Source organism: Orycteropus afer, unplaced genomic scaffold (genome assembly GCF_000298275.1).
Source record: "Orycteropus afer afer isolate SDZICR_OR568_19922 unplaced genomic scaffold, OryAfe1.0 scaffold00124, whole genome shotgun sequence".
NCBI lineage: Eukaryota > Metazoa > Chordata > Mammalia > Tubulidentata > Orycteropodidae > Orycteropus > Orycteropus afer.
The window spans coordinates 4,571,031-4,593,701 of NW_006921711.1; the positions used below are offsets into that span (position 1 = coordinate 4,571,031).

Below are 22,671 nucleotides of genomic sequence, written 5' to 3' on the forward strand. Positions count from 1 at the left end.
ATTGCCCAACCTTCCTTCCGAGGAGTGGCTGGTGGGTTTGAACCGCCAGCCTTCTGGTTAGCAGTCAAGTGCTTTAGCCACTATGCTACCAGAGCTCCCAAAGTGCAAATAGCAAAAGACATAATAAATAAATGGGACCTTATAAAAATTAAAAACTTTTGTTCATCAAAAGACTTTGCCAAAAGAGTGAAAAGAAAAGCTACCTACTGGGACAATATCTTCAGTAACCATATATTCAACAAGAATCTAACAAAAATGTTATCTAAAACTATGACAACATAACAAAAACTATGACAACTGTGAAAACAGGCAAAGGACTTGAATAGACATTTCACCAAAGAGGACATTCAAATGGCCACCAAACACATGGAAAGGTACTCAATGTCATTAGTCATCAGAGAGATGCAAATCAAAACTACTTTTTGAGTACGTTTAAGATTTAAAAAAAAAAAAAAAAAAGGAAAGGAAATCAATACCATTTATAAAAACAGCTACCAAAAAAGTGAAATACTTGGGAATAAATCTTACCAGGGACAAAAGACCTATACAAAGAAAACTATAAAACACTGCTTCAAGAAACTATAAGAGATCTACACAAATGGAAGAATATACCATGCTTGTGGATAGGAAGACTGAACATTGTGAAAATGCCAATACTACTCAAAGCAATCTATACATTCAATGCAATTCTGATCCGGATTCCATCAACATTCTTTAAGGATATGGAAAACCAATCACAAATTGTATATGGAAAGGAAAGAGACCTCGAATAAGCAAAGTACTACTGAAGAAGAAGAACAAAGTAGGAAGTCTCAAACTCCCAGATCGCAAAACCTACTCTACAGCCACAGATGTCAAAACAGCCTAGTATTGGTACAACAGCAGACACACAGTTCAGTGGAACAGAATTGAGAACCCAGAAATAGATCCAGACACCTATAGTCAGCTGACTTTGACAAAGAGCTGAAATACATTAAATGGGCAAGAGAAAATCTTTTTAACAAATGGTGCTGGCAAAACTGGTTATCTATTTGCAGAAAAATGAAACAAGACCCATACCTCACACCACACACAAAAACCAACTCCAGATGGATCAAAGACTTAAATACATAGTTCATCAAGGAAATAAATAACTATAAAGTTCATCAAGGTAAAAATAGGGGCAAACTTAGGGGCTCTAACATGTGGCATAAATAGACTACCAAGCATAACCCAAAATGCGCAAACAGCAGAAAATAAGCTAGATGACTGGGATCTTCTAAAAATTAAATTTTTATGTGCTTCCAAAGACTTCTCCAAACGGTCAAAAGAGAATCTACAGATTGGGAAAGAATATTTGGCAATGACATATCCAACAAGAGACTCATCTCTAGAATTTATAGAAAACTCCAACACCTCAACAACAAAAAGATTAACAATCCAATTAAAAAATGGGTAGAAGACATGAATAGACACTTCACCAAAGAGGATATTCAGGTGGCCAACAAACACACAAAGAAGTGTTCGCAATCATAGGCATTAAAGAGATGCAAATCTTAAAAGCAATTAGATACCATCTCACCTCAGCACTAATAGCACAGTTCAACAACAAAGAAAATAACAAATGTGGGCAAGGATGTGGAGAGATCTGCTGGTGGGACTGTCAAACAATACAACCACTGTGGAAATCATGGCAATTCCTTAAAAAGCTGGAATTAGAAATACCATTTACTCCAGCAATCCCATTACTTGGTGTTCTGGTTACCTAGTGCCGCTCTGACAAGATATATACCACAAATGGGATGGCCTTAACAAACAGGAGTTTATTCTATCACAATTTGGAGGTTTTAAGTCCAAGTTCAAAGTGCCAGGCTCAAGGGGCTGGGTGAAAGCCCCTCAACCTTGGGGTCCAGCTCTGCCTCCTGTTTCCGGCCCACTGGAGCTAGAGGCATTTCTTCACTCAGACAGCCTTTGGCTGCTGAGGCTGAGAAACCCCAAGGTTGACAAGTAAAAAGGCACAGTCACGATGTTACTGATCCACACGGCAGAACATTAACTTAAGTCCGTTGTAAGTCCCAGGTCGGCAGAACATAGCAGGCTGCTGAGCAATGACACAGCTACATGCAGGGTCCAAGCATGCCATATGCTAGAGACCATTCTCAAAGCTTCTCCTTATATACAGGAAGCAGACCACATACCCAAAGGCAGCTATGCGGCTGTTCCCAGCAGATTCAACCATGGAGTTGATTACCAGTCTCATCATGGGGAATACTACATCCAGCTGCCCAGCCACTCAACCAGGCCTAGCCAAGTTCACATACAAACATAACTACCACACTTGGCACATATCCTACAGAAATGAGTCAAGCCAGGACATGAACAGATACATCCAACCCCATGTTCATTGTAGCACTATTTATAATAGCAAAGAAACAGAAACAACCTAAGTTCCCATCAACAGAAGAATGGATAACCAAACTATGATATATACACACAATGGAATATTATCCAACAATAAAAAATAACATAGAATCTGCAAAACCCCATGTAACATAGATAAACTTGAAGGAGCATAACTGCTGAGAGTGAATAAGTCAATCACAGAAGAACAATCATTGTATTAGTCCACTATTGTAATAAGTCAAGGAAAGGTTTATATATGAAAAGAAACTCTTTGTTGGTTACCTGAGATGGATGGGGAGGGGAGGGAACACCACTCCACAGGTAAAGACAAGTACTGATCTGAGTGAAAGGAAAGGCAATATACCAAAAGTGAGTGACCAACACAGTAACACTAAGGAAAAGGAAGGCACAGAGAGGTACACAAGACGTACACACAACACAGATAGATAAACCCTCTTACATATAGAATACTATGTTATCAGTGATGAAAAACATTCATCTACAGGTAAATAGATGGATAAACAGGCCAAATGATCAGGCATGTCTAGGCAAGAGGGAATATACCCATGACCACATGTAAAGTTGGCAGACAATATTTCTACATATGTATCTGTATATGCTGTAAGAAGGTTCACATATATAATAGAGCTAACAAGGGGCAAAATTATGGTAACTTCTTACTCACAGCGAACCACCCTAAGGGAATGTGTAGTTAGACCTGTGGACTCAGGACCATGATACCAGGGGACATCAAGCTCAACTGGCATAACATACTACACAAAAACATTGTTCTACATCCTACTTTGGTGAGTAGCGACTGGGGTTTTAAAAGCTTGCAAGCGGCCATCTAGATGCAACGACGGGTCTCTCCTCATCCAGAGCAAAGATGAATAAAGAAAACCAAAGATGCATGGAAACAATTAGTCCAAGGAATTAGTGGAGTAGTGGACTATGCCTATATAATCATGAGACCAGAAGAACTAGATGGTGCCTGGCTACTATCAACCACTCAGAGGGGGATTCTGGACAGAGTGGGAGAACAATGTGGAAAAAAACTCAAAATCATTAAAAAAAAAAAAAAAAGACTAAGTTTGCTGGTCTAATAGAGCTGGATGAGACCCCTGAGACTATGGCCCCTAGCTACCTTTCAGGTCTGGAACTGAACTTACTCCTGTGGCCTCCAGCCACACAACAAACAGGCATATGGGGTGAACATTTACATCAGGTAGATATATTCCTTGGAGTGATCGATCGTGGGAGAATAGAAAGGCAGTGTATGCACAGGGAGATAGCCCCAGGGGCAGGAATGCATGGGAATGAAGGACACAGGGAAGAGGTAACTACAGGGAGGAAGTAGGAAGAGAGCTATTACATTGTGGGGAATTGCATTCAATGTCATGAAACAAAATGTGTAGGAACTGCTGTATGGAAAATGAATTTGCTCTGTAAACTTTCACCCAAATCACAATAAAAAAATTTTAAAAAAAAGCTTACAATCAGCCATCAAGATGCAGCAACAGATCTCCCCTCATTCAGAACAAAGAAGAATTAAGAAAACCAAAGATGCATGGAAATAATTAATCCAAGGGACTAGTGGTCCATTTGAATCTCAGCCTATATGACCATGAGACCAGAAGAACTAGATGGTGCCCAGCTACCAGTGTCAACTACTCAGAAAGGGATCAGTGCAGGAGATCCTGGATAGAGTGGGAAAACAATGAGGAACAAAACTGATATACGTGAAATCAAAGTGACGATAGCAATTTGAAAGATTACATAGTAATCTTATGGGGCAATGAATATATGTCAATGAGGGAGGCACTACTCAGAAAGGAGAGGGAGAATGGCTGTACAACTTGAAGAATGTAATCAATGTCACTGAACTGTGCGTGTAGAAACAGTTGAACTGGTGTATGTTTTGCTGTATATAATCTCAACAACAGCAACAAAATAATAAAATTTAAGGGGTAAAAAAAAAAACTGGCAACATCCTAACTGGAAAAAAAAAAAATGCAGCAGGGGTAGAAAGGTCTCTGAAGAGAGTCCCAACTGAAAAGTAGTATTCAGATTCAGTAGAGGTCCTGGTCTTAAAAGCAGCAATTTTCAGCCAGAAGAAGGAGAATATATAAGAATCACTATGGGACAAACAACAAGGAAGTAGGTCACTTCCATCATTGCTTAGAGGTAATGTCACAAAGTTTCAAAGGTTCCTTGAGTGTGCTCGGGCACACACAAAGCTGAGACTCACTGGTCAAAAGCCACTCTTCAGGTCCACACTACCATGTCCAAAACCAGCCCAAGAAAATGAGAAATACAATTTACCCTGTAGTGAGAGAGAGAATTCTGGTATCTCAAGTCGGAATTCTGATAGAATTGTTCTCTAGAAAATTGCTGGGACCTGTGCTTAGTACTTTACAACATCACACTAAGGGTTAAATAGCTATCTTAATTGGGCTATTTAATCACCTTCACTGCTTTTGTGGTAAAATATAGTCTAAGTTCAATGCAAAAACGTAACAACAAACTGTGGAGGACCTAATCTATTGGTGTGATCTCTCTATAAAGTGTGTGTTCACTAAAACACCATGACAAAGACCTACCTTGACTGAGATCACAGGTCTCCACTGAAGAAATGATGATAAGCTGTAATACAAAACAGCATACCCAATAAAGGAACCAATGGCCAAAGCCTCCAGGAAATGGCAAAACTGAAGAACTAAAAACCCCCAACCTGCCCCTAAGTCCCCGCAAGCCCTATCCTGATCAAAAAGAAAGGAATCAAAATGAATCAAGTGACAGAAAAAGGTTAATTCATACCTGTACTATATCCCAGTTCATTTCCACCTCCTCCTTAATACTGTTGGCACTTGCTGGAAGCTTGACAGGCTGCCCCTGAGGACACGTTACAGTCTTAATCTTCTTTAGAGGGGATTGACCAAATGTAAAGTCATCTTCATTCTTTTCCTTCTTACATGTACCTTCCCACATGGTGCTTGTGGATGGCGTCACTGTACTGCTATTCTCACCCTCTAAGTTGGTGCCTTTGTCGGCTTCTTCAACTTTCAGCTTCTTGGTCCTCTGACCTAAAGGTGACTGAGCTGAATTTTTCCGCTTTGTCTTTGGTGTTTTGGGAGACTGCGCAGTATTCATTTCATTTTTTCTGTCTTCCAAATCGACATCAGCAACAGCCACGGAGCTATTCTAACAAACCACAAAAAAATACAGACTTAGAGAAAAACCAACTGCCCTGGAATAGTACTCAACATAAAAAGAAGTAAATTACTGATACACCAACAACTTGGGTAGAGCTCATGGGAATAATGCTGAATGGAAAAAATAATTAAAAAGGCAGTCTAAAATGCTTACATATTATATGATTATGCTTAAATAACAGTCCTTATAAATGATAAAATAGAGAACAGATTAGTTGCCACCGTAAAAGGGAGGGAAGAAGGGAAAAGGGAGGTTAATAAAAGGTCAACACTAGGGATCCATGTGGTGGTGGATACACTGAGCCTACACATAAGGTAAAACTGTATATAACATACACACAAGCATACAAATGAGAACAAAGAAAACTGAAAGAATCTAAATAAGATTGGTGGATTTTATCAATTTCCATCCTGGTTAGGATATTTCACTCTAGTTTTACAAGATGATACCACTGGGGGAAACTGGTAAAGGGTATATGGAATTTCTCTGTATTATTTCTTACAAATGCATGTAATTTATCTAAAATTATCTCAAAAAGCAAAGTTTAATTTAAAAATAAAAGCAAAGGAAGGCACCTACGTAGCACAAACAGGTAAGCATTCACCTAATAGCAAAAGGTTGGTGGTTCAAATCCACTCAGAGGCACCATGGAAGACAATCCTGGTGTTCAGCTTCTGAAAGGTGCAACCTTAAAAACTCTATGGAGTAGTTCTACTCTGCACAGACAGGGTCAGCATGAGTTGGAATCAACAACAACCCTACAATAACAACGACCCTTAAGAGTAAACTAAGAGAATCTATACTAAAAAGGAAAAGCATCGGTCTTCATGTAAGAAAACCAAGATTAAAACTTGTAATCAAAAGTCAGTCATTTAGAGGAAGAAAAGTAACAATCCCACACTCATAAAACTCCACAGGCTATACCAGCCACCAATTTACAAATATTAGAACAGAAAACACAGCATGACAACAGGGCAGTATTAAGTATTTTTCTTGAGTAAGAATCCTCACAGGTATCCAAGTCTCTATACCACCACTGGATCCCACCCCAAGTACCATCTCAAGTGTGAAGAAACAAGACCTGGCACTCCTCTTAGCAATGACAATTAAATGGTAAATAAGATAAAGACCCTGCCCTTATGGGGTTTACAATTAAGCTGGCCTATTCTCAGGCACTTAAGTGATACAGATGGTACAAACAAACAAAAGAATAACTCTCAAACTAAATTTCAGTCCAAATTCAATCTTCTCTTATTATCAACTCTTTTTTCTCACTGGGAACTATAATAAAGAGCACTGCCACTCCAATGCCCAGCCACTACTACTGCCACCTGAACTCAGAAATGATGTATATTATCATTATTATTATAACCCTCTGAGTTCTCATTTTTAACTTAAAACGTAATAGTAAAGAGCAGAGTTATGAAGATAAAATGACTTTCAGGACTGTAAGAATTGATGGTACCTTGATCAAATTAACTGACTCAGCTAAAAAGTAATGTGTCAGCCATAAAGGGAGTTGTCAGCCATGGAGGAACAAAAAAAAACAGTACTGCAAAAGGCAAATATAACCAGCACTCTTTTAACCAGTGTATAAAGGATAGGAAAGCTTAGCAATCAGATTCTGAGTATTTTGACCCCAATGGTAAGACAGCTCTGCTGTGAGATGGACAAACTACCTTAGCTTCATGCAATTAAAACATTCAACTGTCACTGCAATAAGCACAGGGCCTCGTTGTTGCTGTTATGTGCTGTGGAGTCAGATGCTGACTCATAGTGGCCCCTCCTTGGGTTTCCAAGGCAGTATCACTATGGATGTAGACTGCCCAACCTTCCTTCCAAGGAGTGGCTGGTGGGTTTGAACTATGGGCCTTCTGGTTAGCAGTCAAGTGCCTTAGGCACTATGCTACCAGAGCTCCCGCACAGGGCTTTACACCACAGTATAAAAGAATTTATCTAATCCTCCTATTCTGAACCTACGCTCACCAAGCACGATTCTGATTACATAATTCCCTACTGATTATATAATTCCCTACTTAGTTCAGCCTCGAAGAAGACAAAGTGCTGCCCAAAAGAATGTCAAGTCCTTATGATATTAATTATTAAACCAGCACGGTGGTTTTATTCAGCACTATGGTAAGCTTGGCAGATGTAAAAACATCCATGAGAAATATAACTGTTCCTGAAACGCTCACAAAATCACATTTTTTAGTTAGAAACCCAGTTCCATCACGTACTTTCTGTGGATCATGAGCAACTCAATTAGCTTCTCTTGCCTCAGCTTCCTCACCTATAAAATCAGGAATAACAACAGCATCTGCCTCAAGAGATTGTTGTGAGGACAAGTAAGATCATTAAAGTGAAGTGCTAAGAACATTGCCTGGATAATGGTGAGCACTCAGATATTTGGTAATTTCATCATCATTATACCACCATCATACCTCAACCACCTCCTAAGAAGGGAAAAAGTAGTGAATGAAGAAAAGACAAAGTAAAATGACTACAGGTGGGAGATTTAAAAAAAAAAAAAGAGTGGTAAGAGAAGCCAACAGTCATAAATTAGACACTTGGTTTGACAAGACATCCCAGTTAATTGACCTAATAACATGTTGAGTGGCCTCTGTTCTACCTCCTAGTTCAATAAGTAGCACCTGGGGTCTTACAAGCTTGCAAACAGCCTTTCGAGGCACAATTGGTCTCTATTTGCCTACAGCACTGAAGAAGAAGGAGACTCAGGAATAGGAGGCGGAAACTGAATGTGCGGCTAATTGCCACCATGAACAACTGCCTCCTTTGCCATGAGACTAGAAGAACCGAATGGTGCCAAGCTACCATTACTGAATATTTTGATCAAAGATTCTACAGAAAAATGCTGATCAAGAGGAGGAAATGCAGAACAGAACTTCAAATTCTCACAGACTCGAGACTTCCTGAAGCCACAGGTTGGATGAATCTTTGAAACTACTGCCCTGAGATAATCTTTAAAGCTTAACCCAAAAACATCCCCTGAAGTCTTTTTAAAATCAAGTAACAGTTTAGCTTATCTAGTGAAACAAGTCTGCTTCGAGCACTATGTGCTTTTAAGTATTATCTATATGGGATCAAATTGACAATAGTAACTCAAAAGATTAGATAGGTGCTTTAGGGAGCCAAGAATTTATGTAAATAGAGAAACAACAAAGAAAAAAGAGGGTTAGAATGGTTACACAGCTCAAACAGTGTAATCAATGTCACTAAGTGATAATCGTAGAACATGTTGAATTGGTGTGTTTTGCTGTGCATATTCTCAACAACAAAGTAAATAAAATTATATTAAAAAAAAGAAGAAATCTAAGAAAAGATTATTGTTGTTGTTGTTATATGCCGTCGAGTTAGACCTGACTCCGTCAAGGACCTGACTCCGTAGCGACTCTTCCTTGGGTTTCCAAGGCCATATCACTACAGAAGTAGACTGACCAAATTTCCTTTCCAGGAGTGGCTGGTGGGTTTGAACCGCCAGCCTTCTGGTTAGCAGTTAAGTGCCTTAGGCACTACGCTACCAGAACTCCCAGGAAAAGGTAAGCAAGAAAAGAATATATATAAAGCTACCCTTTATTGAAAAAGGGAAAGGAAAAAAAAAATCTCCCCTGGAATTTTCAGGCAAGATTCATCTAAACTACTATTTCTCAAAATATTGTTCACAGAACATTGGGGGACCCTGAGCCCCTCTCAGGAGATCTGTGAAGTCAAAACTATAATTATAATAATGCTTAAATGTTATTTGCCTTTTTCACTCCATTGACATCGGCACTGATGGTGCAAGAGCAATGGTGGGTAAAAGTGCTAGCACCTTACCACAAATCAAGGCACAGCACCAAACTATTCTAATAGTCATTGTTCTCTTCACTGCCACACACTCATCAAAAAAAAAAGTCTGTTCCACTTAAGAACATTCTTGATGAAGCAGAAAAAAATCATTAATAGTATAGAAAAGAATAGTATAGAATACTGACCCTTGAGAAGACATCTTTTTAATATTCTATGATGAACTAGAAAATACACATCAAACATTTCTGCTGCATCCTCAATGCTGAGGTTATCTCAAGGATGAGCCCTTGTGCAATCCTCTGAGATGTGAAATGAACTAGCTGCATTTTCTATGTTGTTGCTGTGTGCCACTGAGGTGATTCCAATTCAGAGTGACACTATAGGGCAGAGTACAACTGCCCCACAGGATTTCTTATGCTATAAATTTTATAGAACAGATCACAACTCTTTTCTCCCACGAAGCATCTGGCGGTTTGAAACTGCCAACCTTTCAGTTAGCAGCTGAAAGTTTAACCACTGTGCTCCTTTCTTTTTTCACAGAACACTATGTTTACTTGAAAGAAGACTGACAGGTAAACAAAACTATGTTTATTCAGACTAAAGTGTCTGGCAGACATTTTCTCATACATGAACTAAATGATCCTATCATTTGAAGGCAACAATATTTATTGCCAGTAATAAAATTCAGGCTTTTAAGTGAACATCAGAATTTTGGAATATTTGTGTTGCCACTGGGAGCTTGATAGCGTCACAATACTCTGATAAGATCAGTGGTTATATTAACAAATGTAATTTTTTTATATGGCATGATGAAAGGTGCCAGGATTTGGAAAATCTGCATAAATCAGTAAACCAGTGTTTTCCAAAAGACCAATATATGACTTTACAAAAACAATGCATAAGTAAAAGACTCATTCAAATCACAACACAAAGCAATGGATTTTACTACAACACAATACAGAAAGTTCATTGATATAGTTCCAAATTCCACAATCAACAAATCTTTAAGGAATTACCACTTGTTCAGTTTTGATGGAGTATCATATCAAGAACATCTGTAAGGTAGGAATCAAAAGGACTTATTGATAGTGAAAAAGTGCCAGAGTTAGGCAGTGGTTCTCAATCATGGCTGTACCTAAAAGTCACTCAGAAATGTTTTATATATATATATATATATATATATATACATACACACACCACCACTGATGTCCAGGCCCCACCCCTGAATACAGATTTAACTGGTCTAGAAAAGGTACTTTGGCATCAGCACCTTTTCAAGCTCCCCAGGTGGTTCTAATGTGCAGCTAAGGTTGAGGACTACTAATGAGAAATTGTGATGAGGTTGCAGAAGTGTGACAGTGAGGGTACCTGAACAAATAAGCTAGAACAGGAGGTAGTGGTGCTACCATGGGATGTTGGAAACAGAAATGCCAGAGGCAACACAGTTTCTGGTGATGAAACTTCAGACTGAGATAACACAAGGGAGCATGAAAAGTAGAGAAAAAGGATAGGTCACTGCAGATAAAGAGGTCAAGGAACCAAGGACACAGAGTGTCTCCCAAGTAGAGGATAAAATCACCAAGAATGATGACAGAACATGGCAGAGAGGAAGATATTAAGCAGGAACTAAAGTTTTCAATGAATGAAGAGGAATGACCAATGAGTTGATAAATGCCAGCAACATAAAGGGAAGAGACTGATGAGGTAGCCTGAAGAGTGATGAATTTTGTCCCTGATATTTGCTAAAAATAGACTTAACAATTATTGGCTGGTTACTAAAATACAGTTTGTAATGAATTTGTTCAGTGGTGGTTACAGCAGAGCATAATATCAAAACTAATAATGAAATCTTCTAACATGTTCCCATGTTTCCAATGAACTATAAAACGAATGTGAACAATTCTGAAAAAAATTTTAAACATCCTCAGAATGCCTCTTTAATAAAAGGCTTCCTATTTAAATTTCTTCTTTTCCTTTGAAAAATACACATATACCAAGCATGAATGGAGGGATCAAGAAGTCCCCATGACAAGAGCTGTTGAGCTGTGAACCCTTTTGAACTATATCTTAAAACTTAGAAGAAGTTCATGTGTACATTTAACTGAGGGGCAGGTCCACACGTTTTATCAGATTCTTAAAGGGTTTATGATCCTAGAACAAAGAATCACTAAACTAAAAGATATCCTAGGACAGGAAATGAAGCTATGCCATTCTTAATTGGAAAAAAAAAAAACCCTCCATATTCAGCCAGCAGAACAATAGAAGCCAGTACTTTCTCAGCTATAGATAAAGGCCCACTCACTCACTAAAAACATGTTCGGTGAAAAGCTTGCATTCAAAGATGAAGAAACAGAAGTACTGGACTACTGGGAAACTTTTTTTTATAGACATTACTAAGACTGCCTGATAATAACAGAATGGAGTGATTCAAAAGTATCTATACAGAGGCCCTGCAATGTACAATGCAGGGTTCCTACTATACACAACAAATGTATCTATAGAAAATTATGCATCCACTGCATATTACAAGAGTATCATGGTGAATGTACTGTTGTTGTTATTATGTGCCATCAAGTCAGACCCGACTCATAGCCACTCCTCTTTCCTTTCTGAGGCAGTATCACTATGGAAGTAGATTGCCTCATCCTCCTTCGGAGAAGTGATGACTACTAGAGAAGTTGTTATTTAAATAAAAAATACAGTGAATTATTTTGGAAATAAATAATTATTTTTGTAATGCAAAACAGTCTATAATGTATTGCTGCTGGGTTTTTTAGTCTAGATCTAGAAAGATGTAGCATTTGCCTAAGGCAATCGTGGCCCATGGCAGGAAACACCATTGACCTGCATTTTTTCTGTCATTTCTGTGCTCTGTCCTACTCTTTGTAAAGAAAAAGTAACATCACTAATAAGAAAACACTACAGTGTTCCCTCTACCCGTTAGAGCACCTACCAGCTCCTCCTTCACAACTACGCCTTCGAAGCCATCACTAATCTTCTTAGTGTTCTTCTTTGCCCGTGGCACCCTCTTTGGCTTAGATTCCTTGCAAACAGGCTGCTTTCGGTTTCTGGGGACTTTCTTTTGGGGCTCCCAGGCACTATCTTCTTTGTCATCTTCTTCAGATTCAGATGATCTAACAGTAAATTGACAGAAAATTTCCAGAGAAAATGAGCCTAAATGTCACAGGGAAAAGAGAAACACACACCATGCTTCTTGAAAAACATTAAGTATAAGGTAGGAGGTATTTCAAAGTAAAACAGAGTTATATGTAACACAAGCGATTAACAAGTATTGCTAAGAACTGAAACAACAGAGTTGATAAGAGAGTGATGTATTAAGTACCTCAGGCTAACCACAAGTCTCTCCATTCTCCCATCAGCTAACAAATACTACACACATATACCCAAGACTTAGGAAATTATTTCTCATCTATAAGTAACTTACTGAGTCATACCATACTATAGTCAATGTGAGCTCTTCAACTTTAACAGTGAAAAACGCTTAAATAAATTCCTAAATGCTAATCAAATTCACTTAAACGGTATTAAGTTTTTCAAACCAAAGATGGCAGAAAAGGCAGAAAGATTGCACAGACCCTCTTCAACAAAGAAAGGGGAACCAATTAACATAGATATAGAAGATAATCCTGGACCACTGTGCCTTGAAGGGAAGTGAAAGTGGACTAAATTCCAACTAGCAGAAGAATTTTCATGAAAACACCAAAAAAGGAGACATATGGACCTGCAGTCTAGCAGCGATCCTGACGGCACAGACAGCTTGGATATTGCCAAGTGGTGGTAGGACCTAAGAATTAACCTAAAAATCGGCCCTGCTAGCCAGGGACTACATGGAGGACTGCTCTAGTGGTCGAGGAATAAAAGGGAAAGCAGCAAAGAGGAAGGCGGGCTAAGCTGTAGACTTTTGTCTGACCGGAGGGCTCAGCCATTTTGAATATTTAAAAGCAGCATGACCATTTTGGATATTTAAAGTGAAAGCATTCTCCCAGATACCAGGGACTTAAGAACAGGGTTCACCTGCAGGAACACCAAGGACATTTAGGACCCAGACAACTGGAAAGGTGTAACATTTCCCTTGTTACTCTTAGACACCACACTCTCTTGGGGAAAGGAAGTGCAGCCATCCCTCACTCCCACCCACTTTCTGGGCTGGCAGCAATTCCATCCCAGTCTGCAAGCCCGGGTGCCCTTCCCTTCCTTGCCCCAATTTTTTTTTCTTTTTTCTGTTTTTCAGTTTGTTTTTGTCTGTTTTAAAACTACTACTATTGTTATTATTACTTTTATCCTTTTTACTATTACTCTTTATTTGTCCCCTCCCAGGTTCTACCGTTCAGCTTTTTTTTATTTTCTCTGATCCTGGTCACAATTATTTTTTCGTTCTCATAGTTAACCCCATTCCTTGTTTTTCTTTTTGAATTTTTCCCATTTTTTTTCTTCATTATTCCCTTCTCTATCTTTATTCTCTTGTCGCCCTCTCTCCAGATATTGCAGGATTTTGGGGTTTTATTCCCCTTTTCCTTTTTTTAGTTACTGTTCCTGTGTGATTACATGGTGTATTTTTTGCCCAGTTGCTTTTACTTTTTTGATGGCTATTCAATTGCCATTTTTATCTGAGTAGAACACAGCAACAGTCCCCATACGATACAACTATACCCACAACTCCTGCAGCTTCACTTACTGAGTGAGAGCCACCACTTCCTTCTCAACCAACAGGCCAGTGATGAACAACCACCAAGAAGAGCCTGACTCACCCTTGGCTGCTCCGCACAAACGGTTAACAGGGATCTAAATACAACACCACCACTATATTTTGGAGACAACAGACCATCACAGTCCACACAAACAAGCAAGATAAAGTGGTAGAAACAAGGGAGCAGGATACAAACCCAGAACACATCCCTGACGAAGCAGCACTAAACTCCCTGATGAGGAATTCAAAAGAATTGTATTTGGGTATCTTCAAAGGATTGAGAGAGAGACAGTAAGAAAACACAGACAACACCCTAGAAAGAATTCTGGAAGAAAGTACAAGAACAAAACAACAAAACAAATGAAAAATTAGAAATGATTCTAAATTTACAACTAGAAATCCAGAAGATTAATACTAAATTGCCAGAAATAGAGAACACATTGAAAGGACAAAGGAGGAATTGATGCAATGGAAGACAGAATTAATGAGATTGAAGACAAATACCTGAATCTTCTTAGGAAAGGGATCAATCAAAAAAAAGATCAAAACAAAATGAAGAGATCCTTGGAGTTCCAGTAAGATGGCGGAATAGGCAGAAAGTCTGCACAGACCAGCTTCAACAAAGAAAAGGGGAACCAACTAACACAGATACAGAAGATAATCCTGGACCCCTGAGCCTTGAAGGGAAGGATATAGAAGTGGACTAAACTCCATCTAGTATAAAAATTTGCATGAAAATACCAAAAACGGAGACATGCGGAGCTGCAGTCTGGCACCGATCCTGATGGCACAGATAGCTTGGATATTGCAGAGTAGTGGTAGGACCTAAGAATTAACCTAAAAATAGGCCCTGCTAACCAGGGACTGCATAGAGAACTGCTCTAGTGGCTAGGGAATAAAAGGGGAGGCAGCAAAGAGGACGGCAGACCGAGCTGTGGACTTTTGTCTGTCTGGAGGGCTAAGCCATTTTGAATGTTTACAAGCGGCTTGACTATTTTGGATATTTAAAGAGACAGCATCCTCCCAGATTCCAGGAGCTTAGGAACAGGTTCCAGTTGCCAGTAACCCCAAGGACATTCCCAATCTGGATGACTAGAAAGATTCGACATTTCCCTTGCTACTCTTACACCACACACCCGCTTGGTGAACGGAAGTGCAGCCATCCCCCACTCCCACCCACCTTCTGGGCCCACCGGAACTCCATCTCAGTCTGTGTGCTCTGACAGAGCCGGGGTGCCCTGCTCTGCCCTGTGCTCCCCCAATTGTTTTTCTTTCTTTTTTCTGTTTTTTAGTTTGATTCTTTTTTGTCTGTTTTCAAACTACTATTATTATTCTTACTTTTGTCCTTTTTACTATTATTCTTTATTCTGCCCCTCCCAGGTCCTAGTTTTCAGCTTTTTTTGTTTGCCCAGTTCCTAGCTGCATTTTTTTTTTTTTTTTTGCATGCTTAACCCAGTTCCTTGTTTTTGTTTTCCCATTTTTTCTTTTTTCTTTATTATTCTCCTTCTCTACCTTTTTTTTTTCTTATTGCCATATCCCCAGATATTGTACAGTGTTGTTTTGTTTTGTTTTCCTTTTTCCCTCTTCTTTTTTTGGTTGCTATTCATGTGTGATTCCAGGGCATGTTTTTCTTTCCATGTGCTTTTACTTTTTTGATTATTATTCAATTGCTCTTTTGGTCTACCAGAGTGGAAGACTGAAACAGTCCCCATACGACACAACTACACCCACAGCTCCTGCAACTTCACTTACTGAGTGAGAGCCACCACTTCCTTCTCAATCAATAGGCCAATAATAAACAACCACCAAGAAGAGCCTGAATCACCCTTAGCTGTTCTTCATACACAATTAACAGAGATCTAAATACAACAATGCCACAATGTCTCAGAGACAACAGACCATCACAGAACACACAAATAAGCAAGATAAAGTGGCAGAAACAAGGGAGCAGGATACAGACCCAGAACACATCCCTGACGAGAAGCAGCATTGGAACTCTCTGATACGGAATTCAAAAGAATTATATTTAGGTATCTGCAAAGGATTGAGAGACAGACCAAGGAAAACACAGACAAAACCCTGGAAGAATATGGTAGAAAATACAAGAACAAAACAACTAAAAAAATGAAAAATTAGAAATGATTTTAAATCTAAAGATAGAAATCCAGAAGATTAATACTAAATTGTCAGAAATAGATAACACATTGGAAGGGCAAAGGAATAAAATTGATGCAATGAAAGACAGAATTATGAGAGTGAAGACAAATATGATGCAATGAAAGACAGAATTATAAGATTGAAGACAAATATCTGAACACTTCTTTGGAAACAGATCCATCAGAGAAAAGAGCAAAACAAAATGAAGAAAGGCTAAGGTTCATGTGGGATACCATCAAAAGGAATAACTTATGTGTCACTGGAATTCCAGAACAGAAAGAGAAAAATAAAAACACTGAGAAAATTGTCCAAGATTTGTTGGAGGAGAATGTCCCTGATATGATGAAAGATGAGAATATATCCATTCAGGAAGTCCAACAAACCACAAACAAGAGAAACCCCAAAAGAAAATCACCAAGACATATCATCATCAAACTCATCAAAACCAAAGACAAAGAAAGAATCCGGAAAGCAGCACATGAAAATCAAAAAGTCACTTACAAAGGACAACCAGTAAGGGTAAGCTCTGATTTCTCAGCAGAAACCATGCAAGCGAGAAGGCAAGAGGATGGTATATATAAAACCCTGAAAGAGAAAAATTCTCAAGCAAGAATTATATACCCAGCAAAATTGCCCTCAAATATGAGGGTGAAATTAGGAGATTTCCAGATAACCAGAAACTAAGGGAATTTGTTAAAACCAGACCAGCCCTACAAGAGATACTAAAGTTTTATCTATGGGAGGAAATTTACTTTGTTGCTTACCAGGAGTGGGAGGGCAGGGGAGGGAACACTGTTAGACAGGTAGAGGTAAGAATTGATTTGGGTGAAGAGAAAAGGAATATACCAAATGTGAGTGATCAACATGCTGGCACTGAGGAAGAAGACAACATAGAGAGTTACATGGGAGGTACAGGCAACAAAGATGAACCCTTTTGCACATACAATACTGCATTGTCAGTGAAGGCAAATATGGGTATACAGGTGGAATAGAGGGGTTGACAGGCTGAAGTGTTAGGTATGTCTATGAAGTAGGGAGTGTACCCAAGACCATGTATAGGGTTGGCAGACAATGGTCCTATAAGTGATCTGTAAGAATCCCCAGGTGTATACTACAGCTGACAAGGGTCAAGGTTGTAATCACTTCTTGGTCACAGCCAGCTACCCAGAGGGATTGAGTAGTTGAACCTGTGGGCTTGGGACCACTGTCACAGGGGACATCAAGGTCAACTGGCATAACATACTACGCAAACACTGTTCCACCTCCAACTTTGGCAAGTAGCAACTGGGAACTTAAAAGCTTGCAAGCAACCATGTAGATACAACGATGGATCTCTCCTCGTCCAGAGCAAAGAAGAATGAAGAAAACCAAAGATTCATGGAAACCATTAGTCCTAGCAACTGGTACTCCATGCCATCCACAGCCTATATGACTATGAGACCAGAAGAGCTAGATGGTGCCCGGCTACCACTGTCAACCACTCGGAGGCGGATCTACGTAGGAGATCCGGGATAGAGAGGGAGAACAATGTGGAACAAAACTCAAAATCATTTGGAAAAAAAAGGGGGGGGCCAGATTTGCTGGTCAGATAGAGCCTGGTGGAACCACTGAGACAATGGCCCCTAGCTGCCCTTCAGGCATGGAATTGAACCCACACCAGTGGCTTCCAGCCAAACAAAAGACAGGCATATGAGGTGAACGTTTACCTGAGATAGATACACTCCTTGGAGAGAACAATCATGGGAGAAAAAAGGGCTGTTTATGCACAGGGTGTCATGTCAGCTCAGGGGGCAGGAGTACACGGATGAATGGACACAGGAAGAGGTAACTATCAAGAGGAAGTGGGAGGGGAGCTGTTGCTTTGGGGTAAATTGTAGGAAATGTCATGAGATAAAGTATATGTGAACTGCTGTATGAAAAGTGGATGTGCTCTGTAAATTTTCTCCCAAATCACAATCATTTTCCAAATGATAATAAATAAATAAATAAATTGTATTAAGTTATTCAAACCAATTAAGGAGTGGAAAATGGCTTTAGGAAACACTTTGAGCTACATAAAAATCCAAAGCCTTTCAATTGCTTTAATTAACCTTTTTTTTTTTCACAGAATAGATGTGTTTCCTGATTCAATTGAAACAGGTGCTTTTGTTGTTGTTGTTATGGACCCAACTCATAGCGATCCCTCCTCGGGTTTCCGAGGCAATATCACTACGGACGTAGATTGTCCAACCTTCCTCCCAAGGAGTGGCTGGTGGGTTTGAACCGACAGCCTTCTGGTTAGTAGTCAAATGCCTTAGGCACTACACTACCAGAACTCCTGAATCAGGATTTTTTTAAACAACTTAAGAATCAACTCAGAGCAAGAACAGAGAAAAGGCAGTTGTGTAAACTCTGGTAAAGAACATCTGCCCCTGGCAACTCAGTTATTCCTACTCCCACCTCAACTGTTGTTGTTGTTGTTGTTATATGCCTTCGAGTAGACCCCAACTCATAGCGGACCCCTCCTTGGGTTTCCGAGGCCGGTATCACTACAGAAGTAGATTGCCCAACAAGAGATCAATACTGTTGGGAAGGGCAATCGCTTCTTTCACTGACACTAGTGAATAGGGCTGTCTAGCTTTTAAAATGGCTTCAATTATTCCTAGAGGCCAAATTCTGACTTAATGACTTCTTAGATGAATTATGCTCTGTTGTAGTATGCCCTCAGGTCAATTCCTACTCATAGTAACCCGATATAACAGAGTAGAAAGAACTGCCCCATAAGGTTTCCTAGGCTATACAGGAGCCGACTGCCAGTCTTTTCTCCTGCGGAGCAGTTGGTAGGTTCAAATCACAGACCTTTCAGTTAGCAGCTGAACATTAACCACTGCATCACCAGGGCTCCTTAAATTATGCTCTAAGAGCACATATGGCAGTTCAAACCATTGATATCCACAAAGTGAGTTCTCTTCAGAGTTGAATGCTACTGTCTGGCAGACAGTTAAAGAGAGTAAGCAGATCACAAAGAGAAAATCATTCAAATGATACAACTCAACAGCAGTGAAACTGAAAGAAACAGTAGGCTAGGAATTAAACAAACAAACAAAATGCACTGCCATCAAGTCAATTCCAACTCACAGTGACCCCCAACTGAGTTTCCAAGGTAGTACATCTTTACAGAAGTAGACTGCCCCATCTTCCTTCCATGGAGTGGCTACCACCGACCGTCTGGTTAGCAGTCAAGTGCCCTAGGCACTACACCACAAGAGCTCCTTGGCTAGGAATTAGACAACCATAATTCTACTATTCTTATTATTACCAAACTGAGCAGGCTGATTTCTTTTCACCTGTCTCATCACCTGTCAGATATACTAACTAACCCTATTTCACAGAGAAATATTATCAGCTGACAAGACAGACACAAGGGTTTTTTTAGTTATTATGAAGAAAAACATCACCTACATACAGATATGAATTCATTACACATGTAGCTCTTCTGAGGTAGCTAGTCAATTCTCATTCCTAGTTGTTTTTGACCTCTCACCAGCAGCTGGCCCTCACTCCTTAAAGAATATCTTCCACATGTCTTTCAGGGACACCACACCCAGATTTTCCCCTGCTTCCCTAACAGCATCTCCCCAGTCTCCTCTGTTGACTGCTAAATGCTGGCCTCTTCTAAGACACAGTCCTCAGCCCTATTTTCTTCTATCTCTATGCTTTCTTACTCAATAAATAAATAAATAACTCAGGCACCCTTATCCCATCCCATGGTTGAATACAAGAATCTCAATTTTATATGTCCAACATGACCTAAGCTCAAGACATATATATCTTATTCCTACTGAGTATCCAGTAACTAACTCAAACTCACAGCCATTGAGTTGGATCTGATTCATAGCGACCTCTCCTTGGGTTTCTAAGGCAGTATCACTACGGAAGTGGAATGTCCAATCTTCCTTCCAAGGAGTGGCTGGTGGGTTTGAACCACCAGTTTGTTGTTGTTGTTATGTGCCATCGAGTCAAACCCGACTCATAGCGACCCCTCCTTGGGTTTCCGAGGCAGTATCACTACAGAAGTAGGATTGCCCAACCTTCCTTCCGAGGAGTGGCTGGTGGGTTTGAACCACCAGCCGTCTGGTTAGCAGGCACAAATTCAGCAAGTTCAACCACAACCGAATTCTATTCCACCACCCTCATATCTGTTTCTCTTCTAGTCTTCCCAAAATTTCTCTTTCCTTCACACTCCAAATCATTCATCAGTTTGTCCTATACATTAAATCTTCAAAATAGATCCCAAAATAGACAACTTCTCATCACCTCACTTCAAGGATCCTAGGCTTCTACAATAATCTTAACTGATTCCTCTTCATTCATTATTGCAAAAAGGGGAGGGAGCTAGCACCTTCTGACCTGCACTAACTTCACAAGAGGAAGACAAAATCACCATCAATAGCGCAAGGCTTATTCTTATGATGCCTTCGTATGCTGGCACCTTCTAGCCTTTTACCAATTCTGATACCAACCATCCCTCCCATAGCACTCACTACTTCTCTTCTGCATTTGATAATCTGTTGCAATGGCCACTGCAAAAATGGCAAGGAGGCCACATGTTCTGACCTCCTCTAATACCACGAGAGGAAGACAGGATTACCAGCAGTAACCCAAGGCCTATTACTGCAAGGCCAGACATGCTGCCTCCCTCCAGCCCTTTCACAAACCGTTCCTCCCAAAGCACCCCCAACCTCTCTCCTGGGTTCGATAATTCACTGCAGTGGCCACACACAACTCACAGATTATGGGGTTTATTAGGGAAGCACCAGGCTACAACTCAAGTTCAGGAAGAACGCTCAGTCTCTCTCCCAGCCCACCGTCCCTCAGCCAACAGTCTCTCACAGTCTCTTTCCCAGCAGTGCTGGTCCCTCGGTGTCTCACTCAGCAATGTGTGTCTCTTGCGTCTCCTTCCCAGCAGCACGTGTCTCTTTCCAGGGTGCGTGTCTCTTTCGGCAGCATGTCTTCCTCAACCAGCAGTCAGAGAGAGTTCTGCCTCTAGGAGGCCTCCTTTTGAGCCCGGCAGGGTGGTCAAATTAGCCAATCATAGCATCAGAACTCTAAGCACCTGAGAGAGAGTGGGCACTTTCCAGAACATTGTTTTGTGCCACTTCCAACAGAAATACTCCAGGTGGACACCTTCAGCAATCAGGAGCTCCTCAGTTGCTCATAGAAAATCCCACCTTGGAGTTTACAAAGACTTATGGGTAGAAAAGCCACACTAAGTAATTTACTACACCGCAGCCACACAGAACTCACAATATTCAGAATTATGGGGTTTATTAGGGAAGTACTAGGCTACAATTCAGGTTCAGGACACAATTCTTCAATCTAGACAGTCTCCTCTCTGCTGTGCCCTCAGACACGCCTCTCTGACCCATGGCCTCTCAGCCTGACCCCTGCACTGCTCGGCCAAGTATTACAAAGCTCTTTTAGCTCTGCTGACAGGTACACCTAGGTGCACCCCACTCCATCAGCAAGTCTCCTGCCCAAGGGCACTCAGCTTTCCCACTCTGTGGGCCAGGTAAGCCCACCACTCTGTCCTGTGCCTCTTGGTTCCACTGCAACCATCTCTATGCCAGGCATCACTCTCTGCCAGGGCATCTGTCTCTACTGAGAGTCTCTCTCTGCAGGGTGTCCTTGCCAAGGAGGTCCAGTGCAAGGATCTTGGGTCCAAGTACACACTTTATTTCACCTCTAGCTCTTCTCCCTTGATGGCAGTGAGATCTCCCCTCTGCCACTAGGAAGGCTCATTTTAAGTCTGGCAGAGTGACAAAACTAACCAATTCCAACATCAGTGTTCTACATACCTTATTGGCATGGTCCCACCCAGTAATCCAGCACCACACTCACAGAATGATCTTTCATAAATGTAAACCAGATCATGTCACATCCCAGCCAAAAACTCTCCAATGGCTTCCCAATCCACTGTAAATAAGATCCTAACATTTTGTCACAGGATATTGGATCCTCCCCACTCTAATCTCATTTCCTACCACTCTCTACCTTGGTGAAGACACCAAGCTCAAGTCCTGCCACAGGGTCTTTGCACTTGCTGCTCCCTCTACTCAGGACACTTGTCCCCCAGATCTTTGCCAGTGGCATTCACAAATCTCATGTAGATCTCTGCAAAACTGTCACTTTCTCTAGAAGAATTTCCCTGAATATTCAATTCAAAATGTGCCCCAAAAACAATTACTCATTATGCTCTCTAGTCACTTCCTCTGAATTATTTCTCTTTATTTATTTACCTTTTTCTTTTTTATTATTTTTTATTATTATTATTGTGATTTGGGTGAAGATTTACAGAGCAAATTCACTTTCCATACGGCACTTCACATATACTTTGTCTCATGACACTGAAACAGTTTACCACA

At 40.3% G+C, this 22,671-nt stretch overlaps 1 protein-coding gene across 1 annotated transcript in view; it reads right to left on the minus strand.

The window, feature by feature from the left end:
* Positions 1–22,671, minus strand: part of SRBD1 (S1 RNA binding domain 1) — a 410,508-nt gene that overhangs the window by 383,437 nt on the left and 4,400 nt on the right. Inside the window, exons 2-3 of the mRNA XM_042781471.1 lie at positions 12,356–12,536; positions 5,200–5,583 (exon numbers count right to left, since the gene is read on the minus strand). Of these exons, the coding sequence (XP_042637405.1) occupies positions 5,200–5,583; positions 12,356–12,536 (565 nt within the window). The remainder of the gene's footprint in view (positions 1–5,199; positions 5,584–12,355; positions 12,537–22,671) is intronic.